Source organism: Rhipicephalus sanguineus, chromosome 6, assembly GCF_013339695.2.
Source record: "Rhipicephalus sanguineus isolate Rsan-2018 chromosome 6, BIME_Rsan_1.4, whole genome shotgun sequence".
Classification (NCBI taxonomy): Eukaryota; Metazoa; Arthropoda; class Arachnida; order Ixodida; family Ixodidae; genus Rhipicephalus; species Rhipicephalus sanguineus.
The window spans coordinates 157,322,755-157,349,335 of NC_051181.1; the positions used below are offsets into that span (position 1 = coordinate 157,322,755).

At 47.8% G+C, this 26,581-nt stretch overlaps 1 protein-coding gene across 4 annotated transcripts in view; it reads right to left on the bottom strand.

The window, feature by feature from the left end:
- Positions 1 to 26,581, bottom strand: part of LOC119396853 (dystrophin) — a 296,880-nt gene that overhangs the window by 142,770 nt on the left and 127,529 nt on the right. For all 4 annotated transcript variants that reach the window (XM_037664197.2, XM_049417260.1, XM_049417259.1 and 1 more), the window contains one exon: positions 10,254 to 10,368. In XM_037664197.2, coding sequence (XP_037520125.1) covers positions 10,254 to 10,368 — 115 coding nt within the window. The remainder of the gene's footprint in view (positions 1 to 10,253; positions 10,369 to 26,581) is intronic.

Below are 26,581 nucleotides of genomic sequence, written 5' to 3' on the forward strand. Positions count from 1 at the left end.
GCAATGGTGATTGCTGAAGAACAGAAAAAAAAAAAGCTGGGTTTAGAGCATCCATCAGTTGCGTGCACAACTTTTGTGACAGGCCACTTCTCATCGAAAAGAAGAAAAGCGAATACCAGTGGATTAGATCGAACTGAAGAAAGGCACGAGTAAAACACGAATGCGAAACGACAAAACGATATGCACACAAATATGCGTTTACGCGATCGCTGACGCGTGCGAAAACTGCACGGCTCATTCTATGCTGTTAAGCTTTCAGTTCGAAAGCCCGTTCAGCTGCCGCGGACGCATTGACGACACATAGCCTACGCGAGTAATCAAGCTTCACGTTTGTTCGACGGCGAAACCTAAACTACGCATATAGCGTGCAGGTTGATCGCAAAATCTAGACGAGCAGGCGAACGGAAATGAAAGGAAAGGTATAGCAACGCAACGACAATCCACACAAAGGCGAGCGCGCGTCCTGAACAGGTGTCTTGTCAGTGCGAAATACAAATGCAGCGGTACCGGAGAAAGACTGCTCGCTGACGAAGACGGCACCGCGTGAAATATGGCTCGGATTCACGCGAGGGGAAAAGAGGCAAGCAAAAATACGTATACGCAACCACGAGTTCAGGAAAAGCGAAACGCAACGGAACTACGGAAGCTCGTCTCAATAAGCCGAACTCGACGCGCAAGAAATGAAAAACAGAGAGGAAATGCTAGGAAAGAGTTGTTGGAAGAACGAAGAAAAGTTACTGACGCAAAATCAGCGTAAGTCAGACGTAAAGAGAGCGCACAGAAAACGAAGTAACGAAGGAAGCGAAGTAAAGCATGCGGACGGAAACACACGTGCCGCGCGCGAAAGTGCTCCCGAAATACGGAACCAAAATGACTGGAAAGCGCCGCGAACAGGACACGACACAAAGAAACTCGACAGGCGCTCACCTATGGGGGAGCTGGAACACTGAAAAAGTAAATAAGGACAAGAGACGGCGGCAGGGAGTGATGGCGCTCGGAGAAAACTGCGAAGACTGAGCGGCTGGAGGACAGACTCCATGAAGACGCCGAGAAAAAGACAGAATTAATGCCGCACCAGCTGCGCTGGAGGTGGCAGCCTTTACTACAGGCGCAGCAGCGCCGAGGGCACAGTCATAAGCAGGGAGCACGCGGGTTTCAGGCCTCAGAGACTCCCGGTGCCATGCGCACGGAATGGTTGAGCCACGTCCAATGAAACGAACAGACAACCAAGCCAAGGAAAGCAGGGGTGCATTATTTGTTGTGTTTAACTATAGTGTAATGATTACGACCGAAATTGAAAGGAATTAAAGTGGACGAAAAAGCACCCTTTCCGTCTGCGGGATCTGAACCCACAACCTTCGAATTCGAACCTTCGGGCTCGAAGGTTGTGGGTTTGGATTTCAGACGGAAAGGGTGCTCTTTCGTGCACTTTAATTCCTTTCAAGTTAGGTCATAATCCTTACATCGCAGTTAAGCACAACAAATAATATCCCCTGTGCTTCTCTGGGCTTGGTTTTTTGTTGGTTTCATTGGTTGTGTATGACAAAGAAACGAGACCCTCGAACAATTCCAGTTCTTTCGAGTCACGCGAGCTGTTATATTGAGAGAAAAGTAGGAAACGGTTCGCTACCCTGAAATGGGAGAAGAAGAGAAAATGGCTGCAAAGAAAGAGGTAAACCTATATGTAACTGCATCGCTCGCAAAAGTACGGCAGAAGAATTCTGACAGCGCCGAATCAGGAGCAGTTGCCATTCCTGCTGAAGTAGTCACAATGAAATTTAAGTTGTCGCGTGCAACGACATCCACGGCGGCAGAGCGTGCTGCTATGAGAGCTGCAATACAACGTGCAACCGCGATAACGCAACGCAGATAGGTAATTTTTTGCGACTCAAAGGCAGCACTTCAGAGTTTGCAGTTTGCCCTCACGAGGACTCACGAGCGATTGGTGCATGAAATGAGAAATTGGCACCATCAAGTTCGAGCAAAAGGACCAGATATTATATATCAGTGCCTACCAGGACATGTAGGTATTACAGGAAATCAATCAGTCGACGACGCAGGCCGATCAGCCCATGAAGGAACTCGAGCGGTTCCAATCCCAATGTCAAGGACTGATGCTGCAAGACAATTTTATTTGCTGGCTCGGAATCATATACACACTGTGTGGTCGTCTCCTAGCTTCCAAAAGTGTCACCTATATGAAGTTGACCCTTCCCTTACAAAAATCAATTTAGACAGTCTATAGACTGTCTAAACCAATCTTTAGAGTATCTATAGACTGTCTAAATATATTTTTGTAAGGGTTGTGAGAAGCTACAACCACCATCACGATTTCACCGCTCTGATGCGACGTTGTTACGCTGCCGTTGGATGGGTGTTGCATTCGGGAAGGCGTTCTCGTTTCGTATCGGGACGGGAGACACCTCTACATGCGACTCCTGCGGAACCGAAGAGGCAAATGAACACGTCCTGCGCTGCTGCGCTCGCTATGACAACCAGCGATACCCGCTCCGGAGGATACCAAACCAAATGGGCTCAAGACAATTTTATGCAGCCAAGACTCCAGGACTAGGGACATGCGCCTCGATGGTACAGAAGGCAGCGAATGCGTAGCTGAAGTACTTGAAGTCGACAGGTCTCTACGACAGCCTGTAGATCTTTCTTTTCGCCCCTTTATCCCTTTCCCCAGTGCTGGGTAGCAAACCGTCTTGCGTCTGGTTGACCTCCCTGCCTTCCCTTGTTTGCCCCCTCTCTCTCTCTCTCTCTCTCTCTCTCTCTCTCTCTCTCTCCGCTCGTAAGTATGCGAGTTTCTTCACGTCTGCCATCATATCGTCGTCACTACCAAATCTTCCATGCGCGGAACTGGAACTATGCCTCCGACAAAGAAATGGCAAGACCAACTACTAAAATAGGTAGGGCACGCAGGCGCTGAAGCAATGCACCTAAGCTCAATTTCATAAACGTAAATAGCATAAAACTGAGACTAAAGCGATGACGGCACTGAGAACGCGGTGCTAAGCGCATGAAATAATCAACCATGCAACGAGATACCTACAATAAAAGTATACTGCAATAATCTTTTATGATTAAGACACTGCTTCGACACAAGACACACAATAAATCTCACTTTCATCAACCCCCTGCGCGAGGAAACGCCTGTTATCTTATAAACATGATTGCTTAGAAGGAGCCGAGAACGATGTCTCGACAGCGATAACGATTCTAAGACAGACTATAGTAAAAAAAAAAAAAAGGGAAAGAAAGAAAAACGTTCGAAAGGTCCCTGAAACTAGGAAACATTGTGCAAAAGAGAGCCTTCACACGCTTCCCTCATGTGAACTCAAATCCGGCAAAAGGGCTCAACAAAGACGCACGGAATTGAAAGACGAGATTCGAGGTAACCCCAAGCCTGGGCTGGACCTTGCCCTAAGCCTAATTTCTCATTCATTGAATCAATTCCCCTCGGCAGCCTATAGTGACCGACCACGTTTTCGTCGGCACACTCCTTTCTCATACCATTAAGATATTCTGCCCCTTTCCTCAGAACCAATGCCCTCTATCGCTCTTCCACCCGTTGTGCTCAAACTGAATGCCCTCGAGCTCTAAGGCAAGGAAACCAAAGCGAGGCATTGCCACTAAGCCAAGAAACGGAGGCCAAAAAAATAATAAAAACGCTCGTCGAAACTGTGCGCACGGAACCACGTGCGTTAAAGAAGAGAAGGAAACGAGAGGAAGAACGGTTTTTAGAAAAGGAGCGCACCAGCGGGAGCAGCGAAAAGGCAGTTTTAAATCCATCTGCGGCTTTTCAACGCTCCTGTATAACGTCTCCTTGGAAGACGCGCGCAGCCGAAGTGGGGCGGAAAAAAAAGTTTTCGGCCCGTTTTATTTATTTTTTTTCTACACTCAGGCACTGCGCGAATAAAAGAGCGCGGGGAGGAGGGTTCTGCATACGCACGCGCAGAGGTTCTCTTCTTGGGGCCGTCTTCGACGACGACAGACAGGAAAGCGAACTTTTCAATTTTAGGGCAAAGCCCGAAGGAAACAATAAGCGCCAACGTTCGGCAGGCTGCATCGTAACAAAGGTACCGGAGCCAAAATTCAAACAATTGCAAGCGTACGAAGTAAGATAAGGCAGAACCGAAGCCCGTACATAACGCACCTGCGTTCAAAACACAACAAACAGAAAGAAAAATAAAATGAATGAATAAGGAATATACGGAAATAAAGTGAGGTAAAGTAAGCACAACGAGGATCGAACAATAGTTTTTCGCCAGGGAAAAGCGAAACCATCAGTAAAGGGGAACACGGGGAGAGGCTGATCGGCGTGCGGGGAGGAGGGAGTTGTGAAACACCGAGTCGTTCCAATTTTTTTAACGTAAATAAGAAAGAAGAAAGAGGGAAAGAAAGTTAAGAAAAGACAAGACTGCCACAACCTACAGATACAAGAAGAGAGAAAGAGGGAGAAAAAAAAAGGGAGAATAGGGTGCCTCGCAAATCCGCCACACGAGCTGCGATGTCAGGAGAAAAGTGAGCTCGAAACGATAAGAAAAGAAAGAAGAGAGAGAACAAAGACTTAGTAATAGTACGTAGTAAGTATAACTGAGACGACGGGCCCGCATTCGTCGCTGGTTACTTTTCTTTTTTTCTCCTCCGAGTTCAGCGATACGTAACGTTTTCCACCTGCTGCGCGCGCTTTCTCCACCGCTTCCCCCGCCGCGAGTTTCCCTCAACTCCTTTCTACTGCACGGCATCCTTCAAGCATAGCCTTTTCTCTACATTTCTCAAGCTCGGTTTTGTTCGCTTCACTGTCCTTTTTTCTCAACTTATGTATATTTTCTCTCTCTTTGCTGTGGCTCTCACCCTCTTATTTCCTGCCTGGTCGGCCAGGCATTGAAAAGCCACTTTCCACTGTCTTACAGAGAAAGCGAACGCTTCCGAGATGTATTCTCGGTGGGCAGACGCGGGAAAAATAGCTGCGAGTTCGTTCCCTTTTTTTATGATTTCCTTTTTTTGTTTGTGGAGCCTCGTGCTGCTACACCCCGCCTTTCCGCTTCTTCCAGTTCTGCCTTTTCATTTCGCTCGCAATGCAAAATTTGTTTCTTTCGTCGCCCTTTATATCTTTCTCGGGAAAAAGCGATAATCCAGTTTTCGGTTTCAACGGCCGGCGCGGCGCAGAAGCCTTTGGCGGCCGTGCGTCCGACACCACCCTGAGAATCCGAGCGCTGCAGAGATTCCACACTCACCCACTCAGCGCCATTCTTTCTTTTGGGAAGAAGCGCGCTCCCTAATGTCAGGGTGCGAAATCACACGCTTCTGGTGGACGAAGACTGGAACGGCAGTGAAACACTGTGCCGCGGAGCGGGACTCTTTCTGGTCGTAAACTATGGTACTTATAATGCACGCGTGCCAGTGAACGCGCTCGCGTGCAGCGAAGGCGAACGCCAGAGAAGTGGGTGTCAGAAGTGTTAGTGGGAGGGGAATCCCCGGAATGAAAGAGCGCGCAAAGTGTCGAGTGAATAAAAAGAGAGAGACAACTTTATTCACGCCACAACGAGGTTGTTGAAGTTAGCGTGCCGGTGGTTCGAAGGGTGGTGGTCAGTAAGTAGCATGCCACGACCGTTTGGGTCCAGTTAATCACTTCTGGCTGAATATAAGGTAGTCAGCTATACCGACAGGAGTGAATCCCAAGCCTCGTGGGAGGAAGATGGCAGTATCGTCTTTGGAGGAGGGTTCCCCTCGTTTTTCCAAAGAATGCGAGAGAGAGAGAGAGGAACGAAGAGACGAGAGAAGGAGGGTAACAGATAGAGCACGTACTCGGCTGGCTACCCTACACTAGGGGAGGGAACAAGGTAAATAATTGATAACATGGAGAAGAATCTAAAAGTAGGTAATATTTAAAAGAAGTCTGTCGACTCGCTTTCTTTGCCGATGTCAATTGCGCTGCACGCAGCCACGACTCCTAGTTACTCCTGACTACCCCCTTCCCACACAGCGCAGGGTAGCAAACCGGAAAAGCATGTTAATCTCCGTACCTATCCTCTTGTTCTGTATGCACAGAACCCTATACCTGAGCCGCACCGGTCCCCAATGTCTAGAGGCCTAGCTTTATTAAAGAATTCGGCTCTCAATCGTGTAAGTGCTTTAATGTCTTTCTTTGCATCGCTTTAACTTCTCCCCCAACGTAGGGTAGCCAGTCAGAAGTACATGCGTCTACTTAACTCTCCTTAGTTTTAGTCTGAACTCACCATCACAAGTTTTTTTTTTTTTTTTTTTTAAGTTCGCTCGATACATCAAAGCAGCAAGAATGGTTCGAAATTCGGCGTAGTTTCAATCGTTGTTCGATGTACAAGTCACACGCCGTCGCTAAACTCTAATAGTCTTTAACCCTATACGGGAGCTCGCGCACGATCGCAGGGCCATGTGACATCGCGACCGATCCTGCAGCTAACGAAAGCGCGTATCATCGCCTTCTCGACAAACTATATGCGAGCAAATAATTAGGGCAGTTCTCGCGCGCCGGTACACACCGCGCCTCCACTCTTTTCCTGCGTTTGCCTTCTTTTGTCTGCCTTCTCAATTATGCGTTCGGGGGCTCTCGTCGGGAGCTGAGCAACGACTCCTGCAGAGCTTGTCGGCGCGCCTCTCGTCGGAAGAGAGGAAGAGATAGAAATAAGAAGTGCTTAGGTAAAAAGTCACAACGCCGCAATCGAGTGAATAACAAAAAAAATGCAGGCATCGAAGTGAGTGAAAGCGCCGGGCCCGTCGGGAAAGCTGCTCGCTCTTCATAACCCCGCAGTTACCCGGCGCTAACGACGCGTGCCTCGGCGCCATTTTCTTTACGACCGGCGCAGGCTCTCGTTAATTGCGTCGCGGTCGTCTCCCTCACGCTCAGGTGAGGCGGGAAGCGTATAAAGAAGTACAGGGAAACAGAAACTGCAGAAAGCGGATCGATCAAACGCACAAACAACGCGGCCAGCCGAGGCAAGGAGGCACGGTACAAGCGACGCCGCCACGAGGAGCAAGAGCAAACAAGGCAGCATGTACGAGATGGAAGCAGCTCGAGCGAGAATTCGATAGCGCTTCTCGGGGAGAGGAAGAAACGCGGGTAGCGAGACGATGCGCGCGCGAAGAAAGAGCGAAAGAAAAAAGATCTCGGGTCTTCGCCTGAAGGCCGGGAACACGTTGGGGTCCAGCTTCAAACCAGAGTCACGGCCTCTCCGAGAGTTCGGCCTCGACCGAGTAAGGCGAAAAAGTTGGCGCACGGCAAAGAAATTTCCAAACAAAAACGCTTTAAGGAAAGAGCAAGCTTCAAAGACGCACGTGTGCACCGAGAACGCGAAAGCTATATAACCGTATACGAGCACAGTCGGCTGTGCGGGCAGGCTGCGACAGCCGAGTTCCAAGGTTCAGTGGCCAAGTGTCCCTAACGAACAAAGTGAACCTCGAACAGAGAGTATAACGTGTACACGGCGCACAGAGGTCCACACTAAGGAGGAATTCACATGTAATACTTATATACACATCCATCTCGCGGCATTCTGCAGAACTGATGTATCTGATTCTTTCATCTACCCATTTGCAGCATGAATTAGCAATAATAATTATTGGGGTGTACGTTGCGCGCCGTAACCACGATATGATTACGAGGCACGCCATAGTGGGGAATCTCAGATTAATTTCGACAACATAGGTTTCTTTAAGGTGCACCTAAATCTAAGCTTTGTTTGCATTTAGCCAAATTTCTAGGACCATGGGCGTGTGCCTCGAAGGCGCCAAAGGCAACGAAAGCGTTACTGAAGTATTTAAAGTGAACATCTCTGTGCAACCGCCTGTGGACCGGATGTGCTCCCCCAAGTGTGCTCGTGATTGTGTCCAACCCTCTTCTCTTCCTGTCTCTCTTTTCGTCCACTTATCCCTCTCCCCCAGTGCAGGGTAGCAAACAGGACGAGCATCTGGTTAACCTCCCTGTCTTCGCTTGCTTCTCTCTCTCTCTCGCCCCCATCGAAATGCGGCCGCCATGGCCGGTAATCGAACCCGCACCCTGGAGCTTGGTTAAATTGGTCAATTAATTAATTCATAAGTCGACTGGTAAATCAGTCAATAAATAACTGTATCAACTTGTCTACCAATCTTTCTTTCTTGACATAGTGCGCTTCGTTCTTTTTTGGAGAGCGTATCCCGATGCGTTCAGCTAAATCGCCACAAGCCGTCCGAGACTGATAAGTTACGGTGTCGCATTTGAAAGACGAAAAATAAATGCGAATGCGTGTCCCTTTCCGGTCCTCGACGCGTGCCGAGTCGGCACACAAACGAAAGGAGCACGACTACAGCGAATAAACGAAAAAAAAAGAAAAGAAACGCTAGTGTTCTAACTTAAAAGTTCTATGCTCGCGCACGTTCAAATTCCATCGTTGACAACCGCGCACTAAAGCCAGGCGGAGGAAACAAAAAAGTCCTGACAGCGTTAATCGGCCAATTTATCTTGGTCAAAACAGCGGCCCTTTCGCTAGCTTTTGAGAAGTAACATTTTTGTATTTTTTCTACGTTCTACCTGTTTAGTGTGTCCGACATGTCCGTCCGGCGAGCAATTACCAGACACTCCCAATTTAGAAATCCCCCCCCCCCCTTTTTTTTTAATACATCGCAACGCCGGGTTTGCGATGACACGCGTAGCGTACGGACAAAAAATATTGAAAAAAGAAAACTGCTCAGGCACTTTTTTTTTCTTACGTCTATTGATACTGCTTGCCCTGTTATGGCGCCTGCTAATGTTAACGCGGACATGCGAGTGCACGAAAGAAAAAAAAAAAGAAAAGAAGCCAGAGACTAACATAAGACATTTTAGGTCTTTTTGTCGCAGAATAAAGGAACAGAGAGAGATTCAAATTCAACCCGACCTCCCGACTTGCGAGGCAAAACGCACATTCATAAAATGAAGTGCGGGCGTTAGGCTCGTTGCACAAAAAAAGAAAGCAAGAAAAAGTCAGCGTGCACTGGTTCTGGAAAAGGAAATCTATATCATTCAAGAAAATGACGTTTTCTTCATTTTTTTTTAGTACGTTTTCGCAGACAAATTTGCGCACTATAATCAAAGCACTGCAGTGGGCGCGCGACCTCGTGCGAATGCAGAAGCAGAGTTTTTAAAGAATAAATACGTTTTAGCACCTCTCAAGTATAAAGGCGACCAAGAGTTACTTCTTTGCTGAACACATTTTGTGCCCCCCCAGCAGGAAATGCTACAGAAAGTATGGGTCCAGGTTTCTTTTTTCTTTTTCACTTTTTTTTTTCTCGTTTGGTTATCACGCGAACACAGCACCTACCGAATGAATGGGCTCTTATATTTACATGACAGCCCATAATTCAGGTTTATATGTACTAAGAAATACGCAAAAAAACATCACAACATAGGAGCGGCGTAATAAGATTGTGCATCACCCCATGTCTCAGTGCACGGCGGTATTATTTAATTCAGGGAATAGATGCTTTCTTCGAACATGACGGGAAGGCCTACGTTTATCCCACGTCATCTCTCTGAGCCCCAGTATGTTGAGAGCAAGATGTCCTCTGTCCGGATGTATAATTATAGCAAATAAACGCTGAAACGCTATTCACTGAACGTAAGGATAAGCAACGGCTGTGTGCTCCACCTGTTGCAGGCATTCGCAGTAATCGGCCTTAAGAAAAGCTGATAGGGTTGAATCTCAGCCTATTTGCGAAACGTACCGACGCAGGGATGCAATGCGAGACTTTTTGAAGTGCGGCGTCCACCGAAAAATGTTCACTTACGCCTTCGCAGACCTCGAATTCACTCCCCAATGCGATGCCCAGCGCCATGCCAAGAATACATACCTCAAGCTCAGAAACCAATCTCTGCAGACCTCAGCAAGTAACTGTTGTATCAGTACGCACTCTCGAATGAAGCAGCGCTCTTCGTGTTCTCTACATTCTTTTTTTCAGCCCCACTATTCCCCTTTCCCCCTGTGTATAAGTTATGAAGCCCTGCGTGGGTAGCAAACCGGACGCGCGTATATTTGAGCTCCCTGTCTTTCATTTACCTTGATTGCATCTCTTTCTGTGAAACGCCAGTGAGTACTTGCTTGTAATGATTTTCGCTTTCGAACCTACACAGTATAGCGAGTAAAGTCATATAGGTTAGAGCTCTGCAAAAGTTCTTTTTGGAGTGCCCCTTAAGAGGCCGATTTGATGTTGCATCAGACCGATATACACGAAGAAAGCGCGTGGCGCGCACTCACCCCTGGAACGGAGGTCCTTGTCAGCCATGTCTTCCGACTTGGCCGTCTGGTAGTCCACGGCAGTCTGAAGCTTCTTTAGCGATGCTCCTTGTTGCTCATGTTCCAGCAGATATTTCTGTCGGAAGAGGGCAGGGAAGAAACAGAAATAAGTCAAGGTGGTCTCACGTGTATCTGAAAGAACATTAGCGCATTGCGTATAGCTATAAGTGAATAAGCCGGCCATGGAAATGATTGCGGAACGCAAGATTTAAGTCAGCACATAACCTCGAAATCCAAGTTTCAGTGTGCAAACGCCAGCTTTGCAATGGTAGTAAGGAAAGCCTAGCTAGTTGGTATGGTTGCATTGTAGAATAGCGCAAAAGACACGGACAAGCGAGAAAGACAATACAGTTGCTAACAGCGTCTCTACTATCTGTCTAACCTGTGTCTCTGCCTTTTTGCGAAACTATAATGCAGCTTCGCAACGTACATAGTGATCTTTACGTTGAAATAATCACGTCTTAACGGAACAAAAATTTACTAATAGGGAGTTTTAGCTTGTAACGTATACTTCTTTACGTTACCGTGTTACCGGATACCGGATGGAATCTGCGCATGCGCGAATCTTTACGGAACGTAAAGGTTTACGGAACGTAAACAACTCGCCGGATAGGCTTTACGTTTACGGCCCTATCTCGCAAATCCACCTTCGTTCGTGGCTACTCGCGATATCCGCTTCGCGGAGACTCCAGCCGCCGAGTCAAAATAAGCCGAAGTGTGAGCGCCACTTACGATCACCATGTTTCAGCGGGATTGCCGAGGCTAGTGCGACCTAGAATACCGAATCCGCAAACGTGAGAGGCCTAAAGACGCTGACAGGCTGGATAGCTGGCGCCATCTAGCGGGGTCATGGTGTACCAGGCAAGCACAAAATTGTTATTGCAGAAACATCGGGCGTTCTACTTCAAATTTAAATGCCTTGCAGCGGCATAATTACGAATGAGTTGCCTTTTTAATCATTTTGCCGCCTCAAGAACACTAAGCGAAAACAAACGTGTTCATGATTGTGGTTGCACGAAGCGTCACAAGATGTCGACACCATCGTCCGGTAACCCGGTATTGCTACACCCCTTCGCTTATACCGGGATACTGCACACGCTAAAAACTTTTCTTATGATTTTTCCGCAGCGTAATTCAATATTATCTAAATTAAATGTAGTTTAAATGCAGTTTAAATGCAGTTATCATCACCATTTAGTGGTTTGAGCAAACGTAAAGGTTTACGTACGTACGTAAAGGTTTACGTTTGGGCAGCTAAAAAACTTTACTAAAACTCGAGTTCCGGTAAAACGGTCAACGTAATCCGGTAAAGGTAACGTAAAGAAGTATACGTTACAAGCTAAAACTCCCTAATGTTGCTAAGTACCGGTGTGCCATTAAAACAGGTATGTAGCAAGTTACGGAAAATGATTTATATTTGTCGTGCAAAACTAGTCCCACAAGAAAGTGTGGCCAATTGCACGTGGCGAGTTATCACCTGGAAACAGCGCACAGTAGTAGGCCAGAACAAAGTTATCTCAAGAAAGCAGGCCTCAGCGCCATCGTCATTCTGTTACTGTGACTACAATATATATATATATATATATATATATATATATATATATATATATATATATATATATATATATATATATATATATATATATTTTTTCATGCGAAAGCTGAGGAGATAACACAATGCATGCTGAACAGGGTCCAACATGCACAAGAATAAAACATACCGTTTGCGCAAGTTCATCTTTTATCAGAAAAACATAAAAAAAGGCCAGTCACAGAATGTCATATGGTTAGATCGCTAATCAGCCAGGCAGTTGACCAGTTCACGACTCAGGTCAAGAGTAGCAACAAAACACTGGCAAGTCACGTATAACGGCTCGGCTGGCAGCGCATCAACTCGGCGTTAGAGACAAGATGCAAGTCACAGAGCAGCGGCTGCGAACAGAATAGGCAGCCTAAACGACAAACCATTGGAAGTGAAAAGGGAAGCATGGAGTAAGTGGGCAGAAACAATGGCAGAACAAAAGCTTGCAGTTGGGACCAACAAACTTTATTGCGTAAAAAAAAAAACAGAACAGCGCAATAAGCGGCGCCCTGCGCTGAACACGGAAAACAGCCTTTTTTGCTTCCTTCTCTTTTCTATCCAAGTGAGCAATGTTAATTTTAAGCGCTCCTAACACGTTATCAAGCTAACTAGAAACGTGTTACGTTGACGTGTTTTTTAATTTTTTTTCAACAGAAATCCACGTTGTTAACGCGGTAACCTTATCTTTCTTTTTGCTCTTTTTCTTTAGCATAGCGTGTCCCTGGACACACGACAACAATATCGCTACTGGTAAAACGAAATAAATAAACGAAAGCAGCATTTTCTTTCGCTCTTACTTAACCTAATTAAGAGTTAACTCCATTAGCTAACTAGCCCAAACAGGATACCCGCGAAGGCGCAGCCAATCTTTTCACTGCAAGTAAAAGCGCGGGATAAACGAAAAACGCGCGTCTAACCAACAAAAAACGGCAGCGGCCAAACAGCGCGCGCAAAGCCGAGCCGAGCCCAGCTTGGTCGAGCCATTCAGCGCTTCTCACGCGCACCTTGACAGCGCCGCATTGGCGAGACAGACGCAAGATCGATCGGCCTGTCATCGTTGCGCGTGTTGCCTTCCCATCGCGATGCAGCAGGCGCTGCCACCCCGAACCAGGGCTCAGCGCTGCCAACCGGGCCCAAACCAGTGCCCTAACGCGACGCTCCATAACGGAGCACAATAGACGACGACCGTGGCTGAGGACCAACGTCGAGTTGCGTAACTGCGGGCACGTCACGCGACACGCCCCTCCCCTCCCTCCCTCCCTCTTCAAGGTCTGCACCGGTTTAATTAAACAAGCGCCACTGTGCCTGGGGCGTCAACTGCAGCCTCCATTCAGGGTCGTAAATTGAGTGGTAAACGAGTCAACCAACACGTAAAAAAAGAGAGCACAGCCGATTGCGATGGTGTACAACCGTGCTTGACATTAATTGTTCTTGCGAAAAGGATATGTTATACGAGCGAGAGAGAAGCAGCCGGTGATGATCGTCATGAACTCACTCACTTTGTTGCCTACGCCACCCATCGAGGGGGATCGGCCAAGAATCAACTGCTACGTGCCCACTGCGTTCTTAATCATTTAAAGAAAACTTTTTTTGCTGCTGAAAAAAGAGAACACAACCGCGCCCACGCCTGCGACAGTTCCACCACGGATGTCACCAACATTTAACCAGCACTGTAACCGAAGTTATCAATTACAAATACACAAGAAAATGAAAGAGAAAGAAAGGACAGTTCAGCGAGATAAAAAAGGGCATTAAAAACTTAAGAAACAACACCGATGGCTTCAAGGTCTATGCGGATTTGCCATAGCTTCAGTTCAGTTGTTAACTAAGCGCAGCGCACGAAACAAGTAAGCGGCATGCGATTTCAGAAACCGTGAAAGACGGCTAACATGTCCCGGCATACTGAACGGTACTTTCCAGAAAGCACGCATTTTTCGAAAAAAAAAAAGAAGGAAGTGAAGCACGTTAAACCAACACTATCGCCGCCCACCTTTCTTAAGAAGGCAGGAGAGCCCAGATGACCGAAGCGCGGCAGCCGATTGACACCGCGACCAAAGTAGTAGTTCTGCTCGTATACTCGGCGATGTTCTGCGACGGCGAGGTCACCGAAATTCTGGCTTATGACGTCAGTCTGGAGGACGCGCTCGTTGGCGCGGGCTAGCGTGCAGGCTACCGCAGGCTACCAACGTTGTACCCGGCTACCGATGCACGCGCATCGGTAACGATCTTTTCATGGTGCGCGCTCATATAGGAAGTATACTTCTTCGCAATTCTAATTTGATTATAGTTTGCATACACGCACGTGGTCATGAATATACAACGCAGGCGGGCTTTCTCGAAACCAGAATTCGGTATGCATTCTTGCATCACCACGTAGAGCTTCATTATCATGTCAGCTTCCTGTAATCACGACATCTTAGTCCGTAAGAAGATGACACATCGCGAGGGTGCGTGGAGCCAAGAGCACTAGTGTAGTAAACTTCCCACTACCTCATCTTCCAGACCAGACCAATTACGAATGCTTATGACAACGGTCAGACACGCGAATCAGTGTAGCCCACGATTTCGTTGTGTTCGTATTACCATGCGGAAATTACAGTTTCGAGCATTGCCACAGTGTGGGTAAAAAGCGGGCAGGCTGCAGGCGCAGGGGCTTCCGACCATCTCAGTCAGCAGTGATCTCTACAATTCCATCTTTCCTAATAACGGTTTAATAGCGATAATTATAATCATCACCTGACAACGGGGACCCGAAGCTGCAAGGCTCAATCTCTTGGCAACGGGAACGGAAAGCTTCCTGAATTATTCATCGGCTTATTATTTTATGGTGACAAAACGATGCTGCGAGCTCAACTGGACTCCTAGCGACACTGCTAGCTCTCGGCCCACGCAAATTCATACAAAATATAATTGCAATTCAGGTTAAACGGTAATGTGATTTGTGTAACAAATGTTCTCACCCCCCGGATGTGCAAAAACATTCAGAAAAGTAAAACCATTTCACCTATCTACGCACACACGAGATAAGTTCAACGTTTTTACTGCTTCGTCGGGACGCATCCTCTGAGTCTAACGAAACAAAAAGGGTACATGTTACTCTTTTCGGCGAGTCCTGACTTGGCACGTGTATATAACTGTCCGGGGGGCTCATTTTTCTGTATTATACACAACTAACAAAACCGACAGACCATTAAGCATAGGGAACATTACCTGTGGTTTCTTAACTGTATTGTAACGATTTGCAGATAAATTGAAAGATATTAAAGTGGAAAGTTCAAAGAGGCACGCTTGCTCTCTTTGGGCTTCACGACCCTCCGACGAGAGTACAGTGATCTCTAAAGAGAGGTCACGTCTCTCTTTAAAGCCTGTCATATGCGTGGAAAGTCAGAACCCAAAAAGAACAGTCAATGGAATCGTTTATTTCTTCTTAAAGTGTTCGGGTTCTTATATAAATATCTGAAGAAGCACTCCGCTTGCAAAAGACGGTTTTCTGCGTATATTTCGGGCAGCTTAATTCATGCAGTTTTCGCCCAGCAAACATGGTTAAAATAATTTCGAGGTCTCATAAATGCGCAGAACAAGAAGTTTCATTAAAAAAAGAAAACAGCCCGAAATGAACGTACGCGTACACAGTCGAAAGAGTTGCACCTTATAAGTTCAAATTACTCCCCTCCGCTTAACGACTTCCGCGTTCGCAAATTAAACAGCCCATACGACCAAGAACAGCGGCCACAGCGCGGGACCGTGTGTATCTAATTGCCATAAGTCAGCCGCGCGTAATTAGATGCCGCGCGCAGCGTGCACGCGTTCCGCCACAGCGCTGGAATCCCGCGCGCGTACCGCTCGTTTTTCTAGCCGTCGCGGAAAGCGAAAAAAAAAAAAAATTACGGGAAAGGACGTGGACTGAAGAAAATGAGAAATCCGCCTCGCTCCCTCTTCATCCTCAAGAATGAAGAAGGGCGGACGAGGAAGAAGGGAGAGAGAGAGACGAGCGGAGGCATAGATATTCATATTGACCCTCATCCAAAGGAACAAAGGGAATGCTGGGAATATAAAGGATAATCACGCGATACAAGAAAACCTCGCATTCCTTACGCAGGAAGAAAGGAAAGTTGATAAGAGATATTTAAAGTATGCAGTGGATAAGCGCTAGAAAGTATACAAAAACGCTGAAATTGAGAGAAAAAAAATGTCCGAGAGTCTACGGAAAGAGAAACGGCGCGTTCTTTCCGCGGGAAACGGAGGGACGGCTGGGAAGAGACGGAGACTTATGGGAAGTGACTGAGCGCTCCCGACTCGCGGCGTGAGTTTCCGCCGAAGGCTGCAAATTACGCGACCGTACATTGCAGCGTCCGCGGTGCCAGAAATTTACGGCGCCGCGATTAGTAACGCGTGCTTTCTGCGCTGGGATGGAACGCGCGGGAGATATCCATTACCGCGAAGGACTTCGGCGGCGAATTTTTGCACCGCCGCTCATCCGTCTGGCAACAAGGAACGCAAAAATATAAGGAGTTCACACCAAGATGTAGTAAACAAGAATATATATATATATATATATATATATATATATATATATATATATATATATATATATATATATATATATATATTGTGAGGCAACGTTTAGGGCTGTCAAGACCCTTCTTTATTCTCCCGAGTATGAGCCCCACAACACAAACACAGTTGGTGATGATGAGTATGTACATATGAGAACATGAAGGGCATAAACAATGCTCACACTAATCTCCCCGCGCGCGCGAGCGGCCGGCCCGGCCGCGATTTAGGCGGGAAAGGTACGCCGAACGAATGGCTTGAGACGCGATACGTGCACTATCTCAGAAGCACGGTAACGACGGTCCGAAGAGACCTCGACGGGGGTGACAAGATAGTTCACTGGGGATATTTGTTCACGAACAACGTAAGGTCCAAGGAAGTGTGATTGAAACTTCTCACACAATCCAGGAGTACGAACAGGCGTCCAAAGTAGTACTTCATCGCCAGGATGGAAGGTGACGTCGCGATGAAAGCTGTCATAACGCTGCTTACGGTCTTGCTGACTGGCCTCTGTGTTGAGGCGAGCACGCTGCCGACATTCCTCAAGCCTAGAGACGAAGTGTTCTGGTGGTGTTGTTGAGATTTTTGTTGTTGCACTGAAGAAAGAGGCGTCGATGGCGAATGTCGGCGCACGACCGTAGAGCAGGTAGAAAGGTGAATATCCGGTAGTTCGTTGGACAGCGGTGTTGTGTGCAAACGTCACGAACGGTAAGATTGTGTCCCAGTTATCGTGGTGTGGTCCGATGTACATTGATATCATGTCGGTTAGCGTACGATGGAATCGCTCCGTTAGGCCATTTGTTTGAGGGTGGTAGGCTGATGTCCTCTTATGAACTGTGCCACACGTCTTCAGCACTTCTTCAAGAATTGTCGACAAAAAGGTCTTGCCGCGGTCACTCAACAGCACGCGAGGTGCACCATGGCGCAAAACTATGGCTTCCAAAAAGAAGGCGGCCACGTCGGACGCAGAACTAGTGCGTAGAGGGGCGGTCTCCGCATACCGTGTGAGGTGATCGACCGCTGTCACAATCCACCGATGACCTGCTGGCGTTATGGGAAGTGGCCCGACCAGGTCTATTCCGACTACGGCAAAGGGTGTTTCGGGACATAGGATGGGTTGTAACAGGCCAGCAGGAGGTGAAGTTGGTCGTTTCCGGCGTTGACAAAGTGCGCAAGAAGCGACATACTTGGCCACAAAGGTAGAAAGGCCAGGCCAGAAGAAGCGGCTCCTAACACGGTTGTACGTCTTGTGAAACCCCAAGTGGCCAGCGGACGGGTCGTCGTGCAGTGCTTCGAGAACTTGTGTTCGCAGCGAACGGGGAAGTACTGGCACCCACCTATGCCCATCGCTATTGTAAGTATAGCGATGCAGCACATTGTTTTCCAGCTTGAATTGCCTTAGCTGACGACGTAGTCTGGCATTAGGAGGTGAAGACGTTCCACTGAGGTGTCCGATGATGCGGTTACAATAGGGGTCATCACGTTGATACGAGGCGAACTGAGTGCAGCGGATGGAAGACAGCGACTCAGGAACTGCCAAGGGCGATAACGTCAGTGAAGATGAAGGCTCAGGATCACCTGATGAGCAACGAGGGTGCGTGGTCGGAGAAGAAAGTGGCAGAGGGCAGCGAGAGAGAGCGTCGGCATCTTGATGCTGTTTGCCAGACTTGTACACAACGTCAAAAGTGTATTCTTGCAAACGAAGTATCCAACGACCGAGGCGTCCAGACAAATTTTTAAGTGAGGACAACCAGCATAGAGCGTGATGGTCGGTAATCACAGTGAAGTGGCGTCCATAAAGATACGGTCGAAATTTTTGTATGGCCCAAACTACAGCAAGACATTCCTGCTCTGTTATCGAGTAGTTCTGCTCCGCAGGTGTTAGGGCGCGACTGGCATATGCAACAACTCTCTCTCGTGAAGTGTCGTCGCGTTGTAGGAGGACAGCACCGATCCCATGGCCGCTTGCATCTGTGTGCAGAAAAGTGGGGGCACTCTCGTCGAAGTGACGGAGGACGGGATCTGATGTCAACGCACGTTTAAGAGCTTGGAAAGCACACTCGCAGTCATCTGTCCAAGCGAAGGCCGTTCCCGACGTGAGAAGCTTGTGTAATGGTGACGCAATGGCAGCAAAGTGACTGATGAAGCGGCGGAAGTAAGAAGCCAGGCCAAGAAAACTTCGCAGCTGTTTTTGATTTTCGGGGCGAGGGAAACGAATCACGGCAGCAATCTTGTCCGGGTCTGGTCGAACGCCATTTTTACTGACAAGGTGGCCCAGCACTTTGATACTTTTGCTGGCGAAGTGGCATTTCTTTGTATTGAGCTGAAGTCCAGCATTCGAAATGCATGTTAAAACTTCGTCCAAACGCTCAAGGTGCTGCGAAAAAGTGGAAGAAAAAATAACGATATCTTCTAGATAACATAAACAGGTTTTCCACTTGAGGCCACGTAAAACAGTGTCTATCATGCGCTCGAATGTTGCAGGAGCGTTGCATAATCCGAAGGGCATTACGTTGAACTCATAAAGGCCGTCCGAAGTTGCAAAAGCTGTTTTGTCCTTGTCCGCTTCGTGCATAGGTATTTGCCAATACCCGGACCGGAGGTCGAGACTAGAGAAATACTCTGCGCCTTGAAGGGAGTCGAGGGCATCGTCGATTCTTGGTAACGGATATACGTCTTTTCTGGTGATATTGTTAAGGGCTCTGTAATCGACACAAAATCGTACAGAGCCGTCCTTTTTCCGGACCAACACCACAGGAGATGACCAAGAGCTGGATGAAGGTCGGATGATGTCGCGTTTCAGCATGTCGTTGACGTTGTCCTCGATGATTTTGCGTTCCGCCGAAGACACGCGATATGGGCGGCGGCGCACAATGGAGCTGCCATCGGTCTCGATGCGATGCACTGCGACCGAAGTGCGGCCCAGAACCTTGGAGTGTACGTCAAACGAAACGCTATGCTTTTGAAGAAGGTCTAAAAGGTCTCTCCTTTGCTCAGCAGTGAGATGGGGATTTATGGTCGCATTTAAAGCAGCTGTCGCAGCCTTATGATCAGTTGAGGCAGACAAAGGTGGCGATTCTGCGCGAAGGGAAACCAGAGAAAGAGGCTCGGTGTCGGCGAAACAACTCACTGCAGTGCCCTGGGGCAGCATCACTGGCGAAGAAGTTGGATTAAGTGCGGCGACCAAAGCTCTACCATCGTTAAAGCGCACAAGGCCAGGCGCGGTGGTAAGCCCCGTGGGTATGCAGCGACGAGATGGAGCAATGAACACGTCACCATTAACGACGGTGTCAGAAGCCAGTGTAATAATATTCTCATCTCCCGGCGAAATGCAACAGTCAGAGGCTGTGACTAAACGGAAGCTGTGAGAAGCGACATCGGATGGAAACTCAGTGTCTGTCATATGGATGACTCGCTGACGACAAGATATGAAAGCTGACGCTGAAGAAAGAAAGTCCCATCCCAAGATGAGTGTGTGAGTACACGAGGGCAGCACAAGAAACTGAATATGATGAAGGATGCCATCAATGGAAACGCGCACTGTACAAACACTGGAGGGCCGAATAAGAACACCGTCAGCACAGCGAAGGGGAGGGCCATCGTATGGAGTCTTCACTTTCTTCAAGCGGGAACAGAAGTCTGCACTAATTACGGAAAGCGATGCACCTGTGTCCACCAATGCCTCAGTCCGTATACCTTCAACATACACCAACAATATATTTGACGGGCGATCCGGAGGAGTTTGATACAGTCCGAAATATGCAGCTTTCCCTCCCGAAGCTGCACTATTTAGTTTTCCAGTCGGTGATCAGGAGTCAAGGTAGCTGGGCGAAGTGGGGAAGAAGAGCGCCGCAGCGGTGAAGGCGAGCGACGACGCGGAAATCGGGAACTGCCAACTGCGCCGAAGTTCTGCGGAGACTGCGATCGACGTGGGCTGTTCTGGTATGGGCGACGATATTGCGATCCATTGGTGTAAAATTCGTCCCGTTCAAAGTCGTCGTAGCCTCGTCTTTCGTCTTGCTGACGGCGTCGGCAAAATCTCGAAATATGGCCACGGATGCCGCAATAGAAACAAATCGGCCGAGGGGTGCGCCAGGTGTTGTAAGGCTGGACCGGCGCTCGGGGTGTGAGAGAGTTGAGCGAGCCGTGCACTCCAGGCGCCTGTAGTGGTGTCTGCTGGGGCTGTGGTGTTATGGCAGCAATCTGGGCATAAGTTGGGGTTGGCAAGGGATGCGGGGTTGGCATGGGATGCGGGCTCGGAACTTGCGTGCCGGTCATGGAAGCCAATTCCTCCCTCACGACGTCGCGTAGATTGGCACCAGGTAGCGTCGTACGAACCTCAAGATGGCACGGCGGAGCTTGTGCGTGGAGTTCCTCTCGGATAATCGAGCGGATCAATGCACGCAGCTCGATGTCGCTGGTTGGCCTCTGGTCAGACATGTCAGGTTGCAGGCGTGTGGTCTGAAGTTCGTCGAGGCGCTGACATGTAGCGACGATATCGGCTACGGTCGTGGGGTTCTGCACTACAAGCGCATTAAAAGCGACGGTCCCAATACCTTTCAGCAGGTGGCGCACACGGTCATTCTCCGCCATGGAGGTGTCGACGCGGCGGCAGAGGGCGAGCACGTCTTCGATGTAAGATGTGTATGACTCGCCCGTGTGTTGAACACGCCCAGCAAGCCTCTTCTTCGCGATATCTGAACGCACAGATGGGTTGGCAAAAATCTGGCGTAGTTGAATAGTAAAAGAGGTCCAATTCGGGAAATCTGTAGCATGGTTGAAGAACCATGTCTTTGCGACGCCTGTGAGGTAAAGCGCAACATGGGTGAGTTTCGCGGGCTCATCCCAGTGGTTGATGGCACTCACGCGGTCATACTCCTCCAGCCAGTCTTCAACGTCCTCGCCGCGAAGCCCAGCGAACATCGGTGGGTCCTTCTGAGGGCTGGTGACCATCCAAGAAGGGGTGGCCGCAGGGGCAAGCATTGGGGTTGCTGCCGAGCTGGGCTGCTCGTCTTGCGACATCACCGAACGCAGGGGGTGTAAGCGGCGTCCCGAACGGAGCTCCAGGGATGTATTCGCGGTCAAGCGGGAGAGGATCTGTTAACGAGAGAGGATTCAGGGACCGGACAGCACTCTCCACCACTTGTGAGGCAACGTTTAGGGCTGTCAAGACCCTTCTTTATTCTCCCGAGTATGAGCCCCACAACACAAACACAGTTGGTGATGATGAGTATGTACATATGAGAACATGAAGGGCATAAACAATGCTCACAATATATATATATATATATATATATATATATATATATATATATATATATATATATATATATATATATATATATATATATATATATATATATCGCAGATTCAACGCTAGGTTTTTAACAAAAGAGCCAACAGATGACAGAAACTAGTGCGACGCCCAACTAACCTGCAACACAAATTAATATTGAAATAATCTATCAGAACAGTAAGCACCATAACAATGAGAGAAATTTGCTTTAGAACAACTCCCATAGAGAAGGTTGCCAAATAAACACCAAAAGCTCCTCCTTATCCGGCTTCTTCCTCATGGTGCCTTCCGCAAAAGTCACTTTTCTGCCAGCTCGGTTGAACTATCAAAGATATTTCTAAATATATTACAGCACGCTATTTTTGGAACGATGAGGAGCAAGCAGTCGCATCACCGAGGTGCAACAACCAATGACACTTGCACGTCAACGTAAGCGTGACACAATAAAACGCGTCTGAATAATCTGACTTGTTGCAATGCAAGACACATTCAAATCGTCGTACGGCATGGTGCCTTAGACACGGTCTGACAGCGAGATTACTGACGGCTCTCGCTTTGAAGGCGGTCTACAAATCATGCGATGGATGAACCTGTGTAAATGCACTGCGCCTATTCACGCGTTCCTTTAACAGTAGACATCACTGGATACGAAGATTATAGAACTAATCACGTCCCTACCGGCAGTCGCGTAATAGAGTTCGAAATTAGGACAGCATACACAACCCATAGAAACTACTAAACTATAGCCTACACAATATACTATACTATACTATACTATACTATACTATACTATACTATACTATACTATACTATACTATACTATAATGCAGTATGCTATACTAACTACAATATATACAGCCACGCCACGGTGGTCTAGTGGCTATGGCGCTCGACTGCTGTCCCGAAGGTGGCGGGATCGAATCCCGGCCGCGGCGGCTGCATTTTCGATGGAGGCGAAAATGTTTGAGGCCAGTGTACTTAGATTTAGGTTCACGTTAAAGAACCACAGGTGGTCGAAATTTCCGGAGCCCTCCACTACGGCGTCTCTCATAATCATAAGGCGGTTTTGGGACGTTAAACTCCAGATATTATTATTATTATTATTATTATTATTATTATTATTATTATTATTATTATTATTATTATTATTATTATTATTATTATTATTATTATTAGACTATATACAAGCTATAATGCATACAGCCGTTTTGGGGCAGCATTACAAGTCCGACGAATGCGTTTCAAACAACACTATTCGGCGATAACGCCACAAAGGAAGCGCACCGAAATAGTCGGAACACGACAATGCGCGACAACAACATCGACCACGACGGCAACAAAAAACAAACAAAACGAAATCGTTAAGGCCCCTTTCTCGTGGCTTTGGCGCAAGCGACATTTGCGATTCTCTCGTAGAATAGTGGAAGGTCTACGCAGACACTTACAGGAAGATTGGCAACGAGAGAGCTCGAAGAACCAGTAATAAAAAAAAATGGAAAGAAATAGTCCGATTAAAACCGGCGAAAAGGACCGACGAATTTCTTATAACGTCTTGAGAGAAATCTAATGCACTTCGCGCCAAGCCACCGAAGAATTACTGACCTTTCGTCGACGGCGACCCAGCCTTAATAAAAAAAGACAAGCAGCCTTCCTTCTCCCGCTTTCCATTAGCAGACGCCGAAAATGGTTCGACGCGGATTTGAAAAGAAACGGGAGACCCATGCGCGCCCCTGCGCCAGTCATAATGACAATAATAATGAGGAAGGAAGAGGAGTAGTGTCTCGCCATAGAGCCGATTATGGTCCAGTCGCGAATGTTAAAAAGAATAATAAAAAAAAATAAAATAATAAAGAAGAAGAAACCATGGCCAGAACTTTCCTCTTTTAAAAGGACTCCTTCTGACGTCATTGTTTCGACCCGACCCCGTGCCGATTGCTCATAGTTCGTTCCGATGTAGCTTTTGTTTCATTAGACACTTCGCATGCTCGGCTGTTATTATTTTTTCATTTTTTCAAATGATTGCGTCAGGGGAAGTGGACCCGAGATAAAACACGTAATGAGTGTATTAATTAATCTCTTAAATGTAGATACGAAGGCACAGAAATGCGCAGAATAGGAAGTGAGAAGATCTTTGTCAAATATCGCCACTAAGCACTCGAATAAATCGACGAAAATACTGAGTACGGGAAGCTAAGAAATAAATAACATCAAAGCGTCTGAGGTATATTTAGAAAAGCTGTAACTGAACTGTGTCAGGAACTGAACTCGTCAGGACCGATAAATCAATAATAATGATTGCTGGGGTTTTACGAGCCGGAACCACGATACGATTATGAGGCACGCCGCAGTAAGGGACTCCGGATTATTTCCTAAATTTTTCAGTGTTCACACACACAGATAACAATCAGAGGCTCTGATACAATAGGGTGTTTTCTACGTTAGGCGTAAAGTTAGGCCTAGCGGTGGGCAACCATGATGTTGACTGTGTCTCAGCATACGACGTTTTTGTGCTGTGTAATATCGCGAGGAATACGCCACAAGCTTTTTTACATTGCTTTTTTTTAAGCGGAATAAAACATGATGACTCCTTCACTGTCGTCAAAAGGAACTTTGCTTGCACAGCCTACAGGTACAAATGAGCAGAACAGAATTTAACTTATTAAATAAAAAGCCTGTGTATGGAAAGAACGACTACTATAGAGTCAGCAAACATGAATCTACATCGCTGCTATCAGAATGTCCCCGGGGAAAACACAATGCAAGAGAGCAAAGTGATGTCAAAGTGATGTTAGATACTTTGCCCCCCCCCCTCCCCGCCCCATCGTTTCCCGTTTACTAAATTGTACAAAAAAATGAAAGCAACAAACAGCGTTCAAAGTACGTGCTCACGAGAACAACCACCCGCCAAACATGCGCACGCACAACCATGTGCGCGATGTAAGCGGCACGCACACCCGCACGCAAAATAGCAACACCACCAACAATAAAAAGACAGCACGAACAAATTCGCTCAAACGGAGGCAACCGCAGAGAACGCGGCAGCCGGCCCTTAGGTCACGACCACGACACGACACGAGCGCAAATTGATGCGCGCTCGTACAAAACGACAAATGCTCGAGAAATGCCGACAACAAGAGACAGGGAATCAACGAATCCTGCGAAACGAAGGATAAAAAGACTTCTAAATTGAAGAAAAAAAGAAGAAAAAAGTCGCGCGAGAGGAAACCGCTAGATGTGCGCTCGTGTGAGCCTCGGGTCAGCATCAAAGGAGAAGACCCAGGGAGACGTGACTACAAATCGCGCCGCGGTCGCAATTTGGCTAAAGCCAGCGCATGGGCCGCCAGTGGCAGGAGAAAGGGCGGGGTGATAGAGGGGGCGGGGGGGGGGGGTTGGACGGCCAGGTCACTGGCGCTACCACGCCAGCCAGCGACACGTCTCCTCTTTCCCGCCCTTCACTCGGCGAGCTGCTGCTGCAAGCTTAACCCCAGACACAAGAGGCGCGTCGCGTTTGCCCAGAGAGGGAGCGAAGACAATGGCACAAAATGTATTCCACCATTTGGCCGGGGCGCTGTGACCATCAGATCGTACGGGCCTTTTCTTTGGGCAATTACGGATAATGCGGGAAATGCGATGGTCAATTTATAAGCACGCACAAGCCTTTATCTACACATTAAACACGGCGTAATTTGCACGACGTACGGATGTATTTGATTTATATATTCGTGCTCGTGCTGCTCCCGCCCTCTGGAAAAGTGGCCTCCAAATTTTTCTGCCTTTGAGGAAATGCTCTCTTCCTGATCTTTTGTTGTTTTGTTTTGTTTTTTTTTCTTGAAAACGTTCACTATCTTCTCGGAAGGGTTCAGGTTGGCAAATGCTCAATGACGACCGAAGTGTAATAGAGAACTTAACCTGAAAAATGCTCGGTTGAATATTCATACCCTGAGCAAGGGGCCGAACAGAACCAGAAGGCAACCTGTATGCACGTAAACTTTCTAAGTCATCGCATCAATATGGTGGTCTTCTGTGAAGAAAAAAAAAGACGAAGGACTAAAACGATGCTCGCGAAAGCGCATGTCGTGCGCACTTCGTTCGTCCTTCGTCTTTGTGTGTGTGTGTGTGTGTGTGTGTGTGTGTGTGTGTGTGTGTGTGTGTGTGTGTGTGTGTGTGTGTGTGTGTGTGTGTGTGTGTGTTAGTGTGTGTGTGTGTGTGTGTGTGTGTGTGTGTGTGTGTGTGTGTGTGTGTGTGTGTGTGTGTGTGTGTGTGTGTGTGTGTGTGTGTGTGTGTGTGTGTGTGTGTGTGTGTGTGTGTGTGTGTGTGTGTGTGTGTGTGTGTGTGTGTGTGTGTGTGTGTGTGTGTGTGTGTGTGTGTGTGTGTGTGTGTGTGTGTGTGTGTGTACGCGATTACCGTTAGTATAGTACCAACTCCCACACGATCATCGCCAATTCAACAGGGGTTAGCGGTAACTACTGCTAACCCAAGTAAGTGGGCGATCAATAGGAACCGCTGTACTCGTGCCTGCGCCACGAGTAGTGTCGTTCCCCCATACCATTTGCCAGCGCTGTATCCGACAGTGTCCGATCGCGCACAGCAGCTCATGAAAAACGATATGCTTCCGCTCCGAACAGGTGCGTACGCACAAGCGCGCCCTATTCCACCTCCGTGCTTCCGCCGCCGTTCTTGGCGGGTCCCCTATCGAGACCACGTGACTCGCCGCTCTTCTTTCTGAACCTTAGGCTGCGGTTGTGGGCCCCGCGTGCAGGCCATTATTTATGACTGCGAGCGCAGAATCCACGAATGAACGACCGGAAAACGGGTCGAAGCGAAACAACCAGAAAACGGAGGCCGCACGCCCACTAT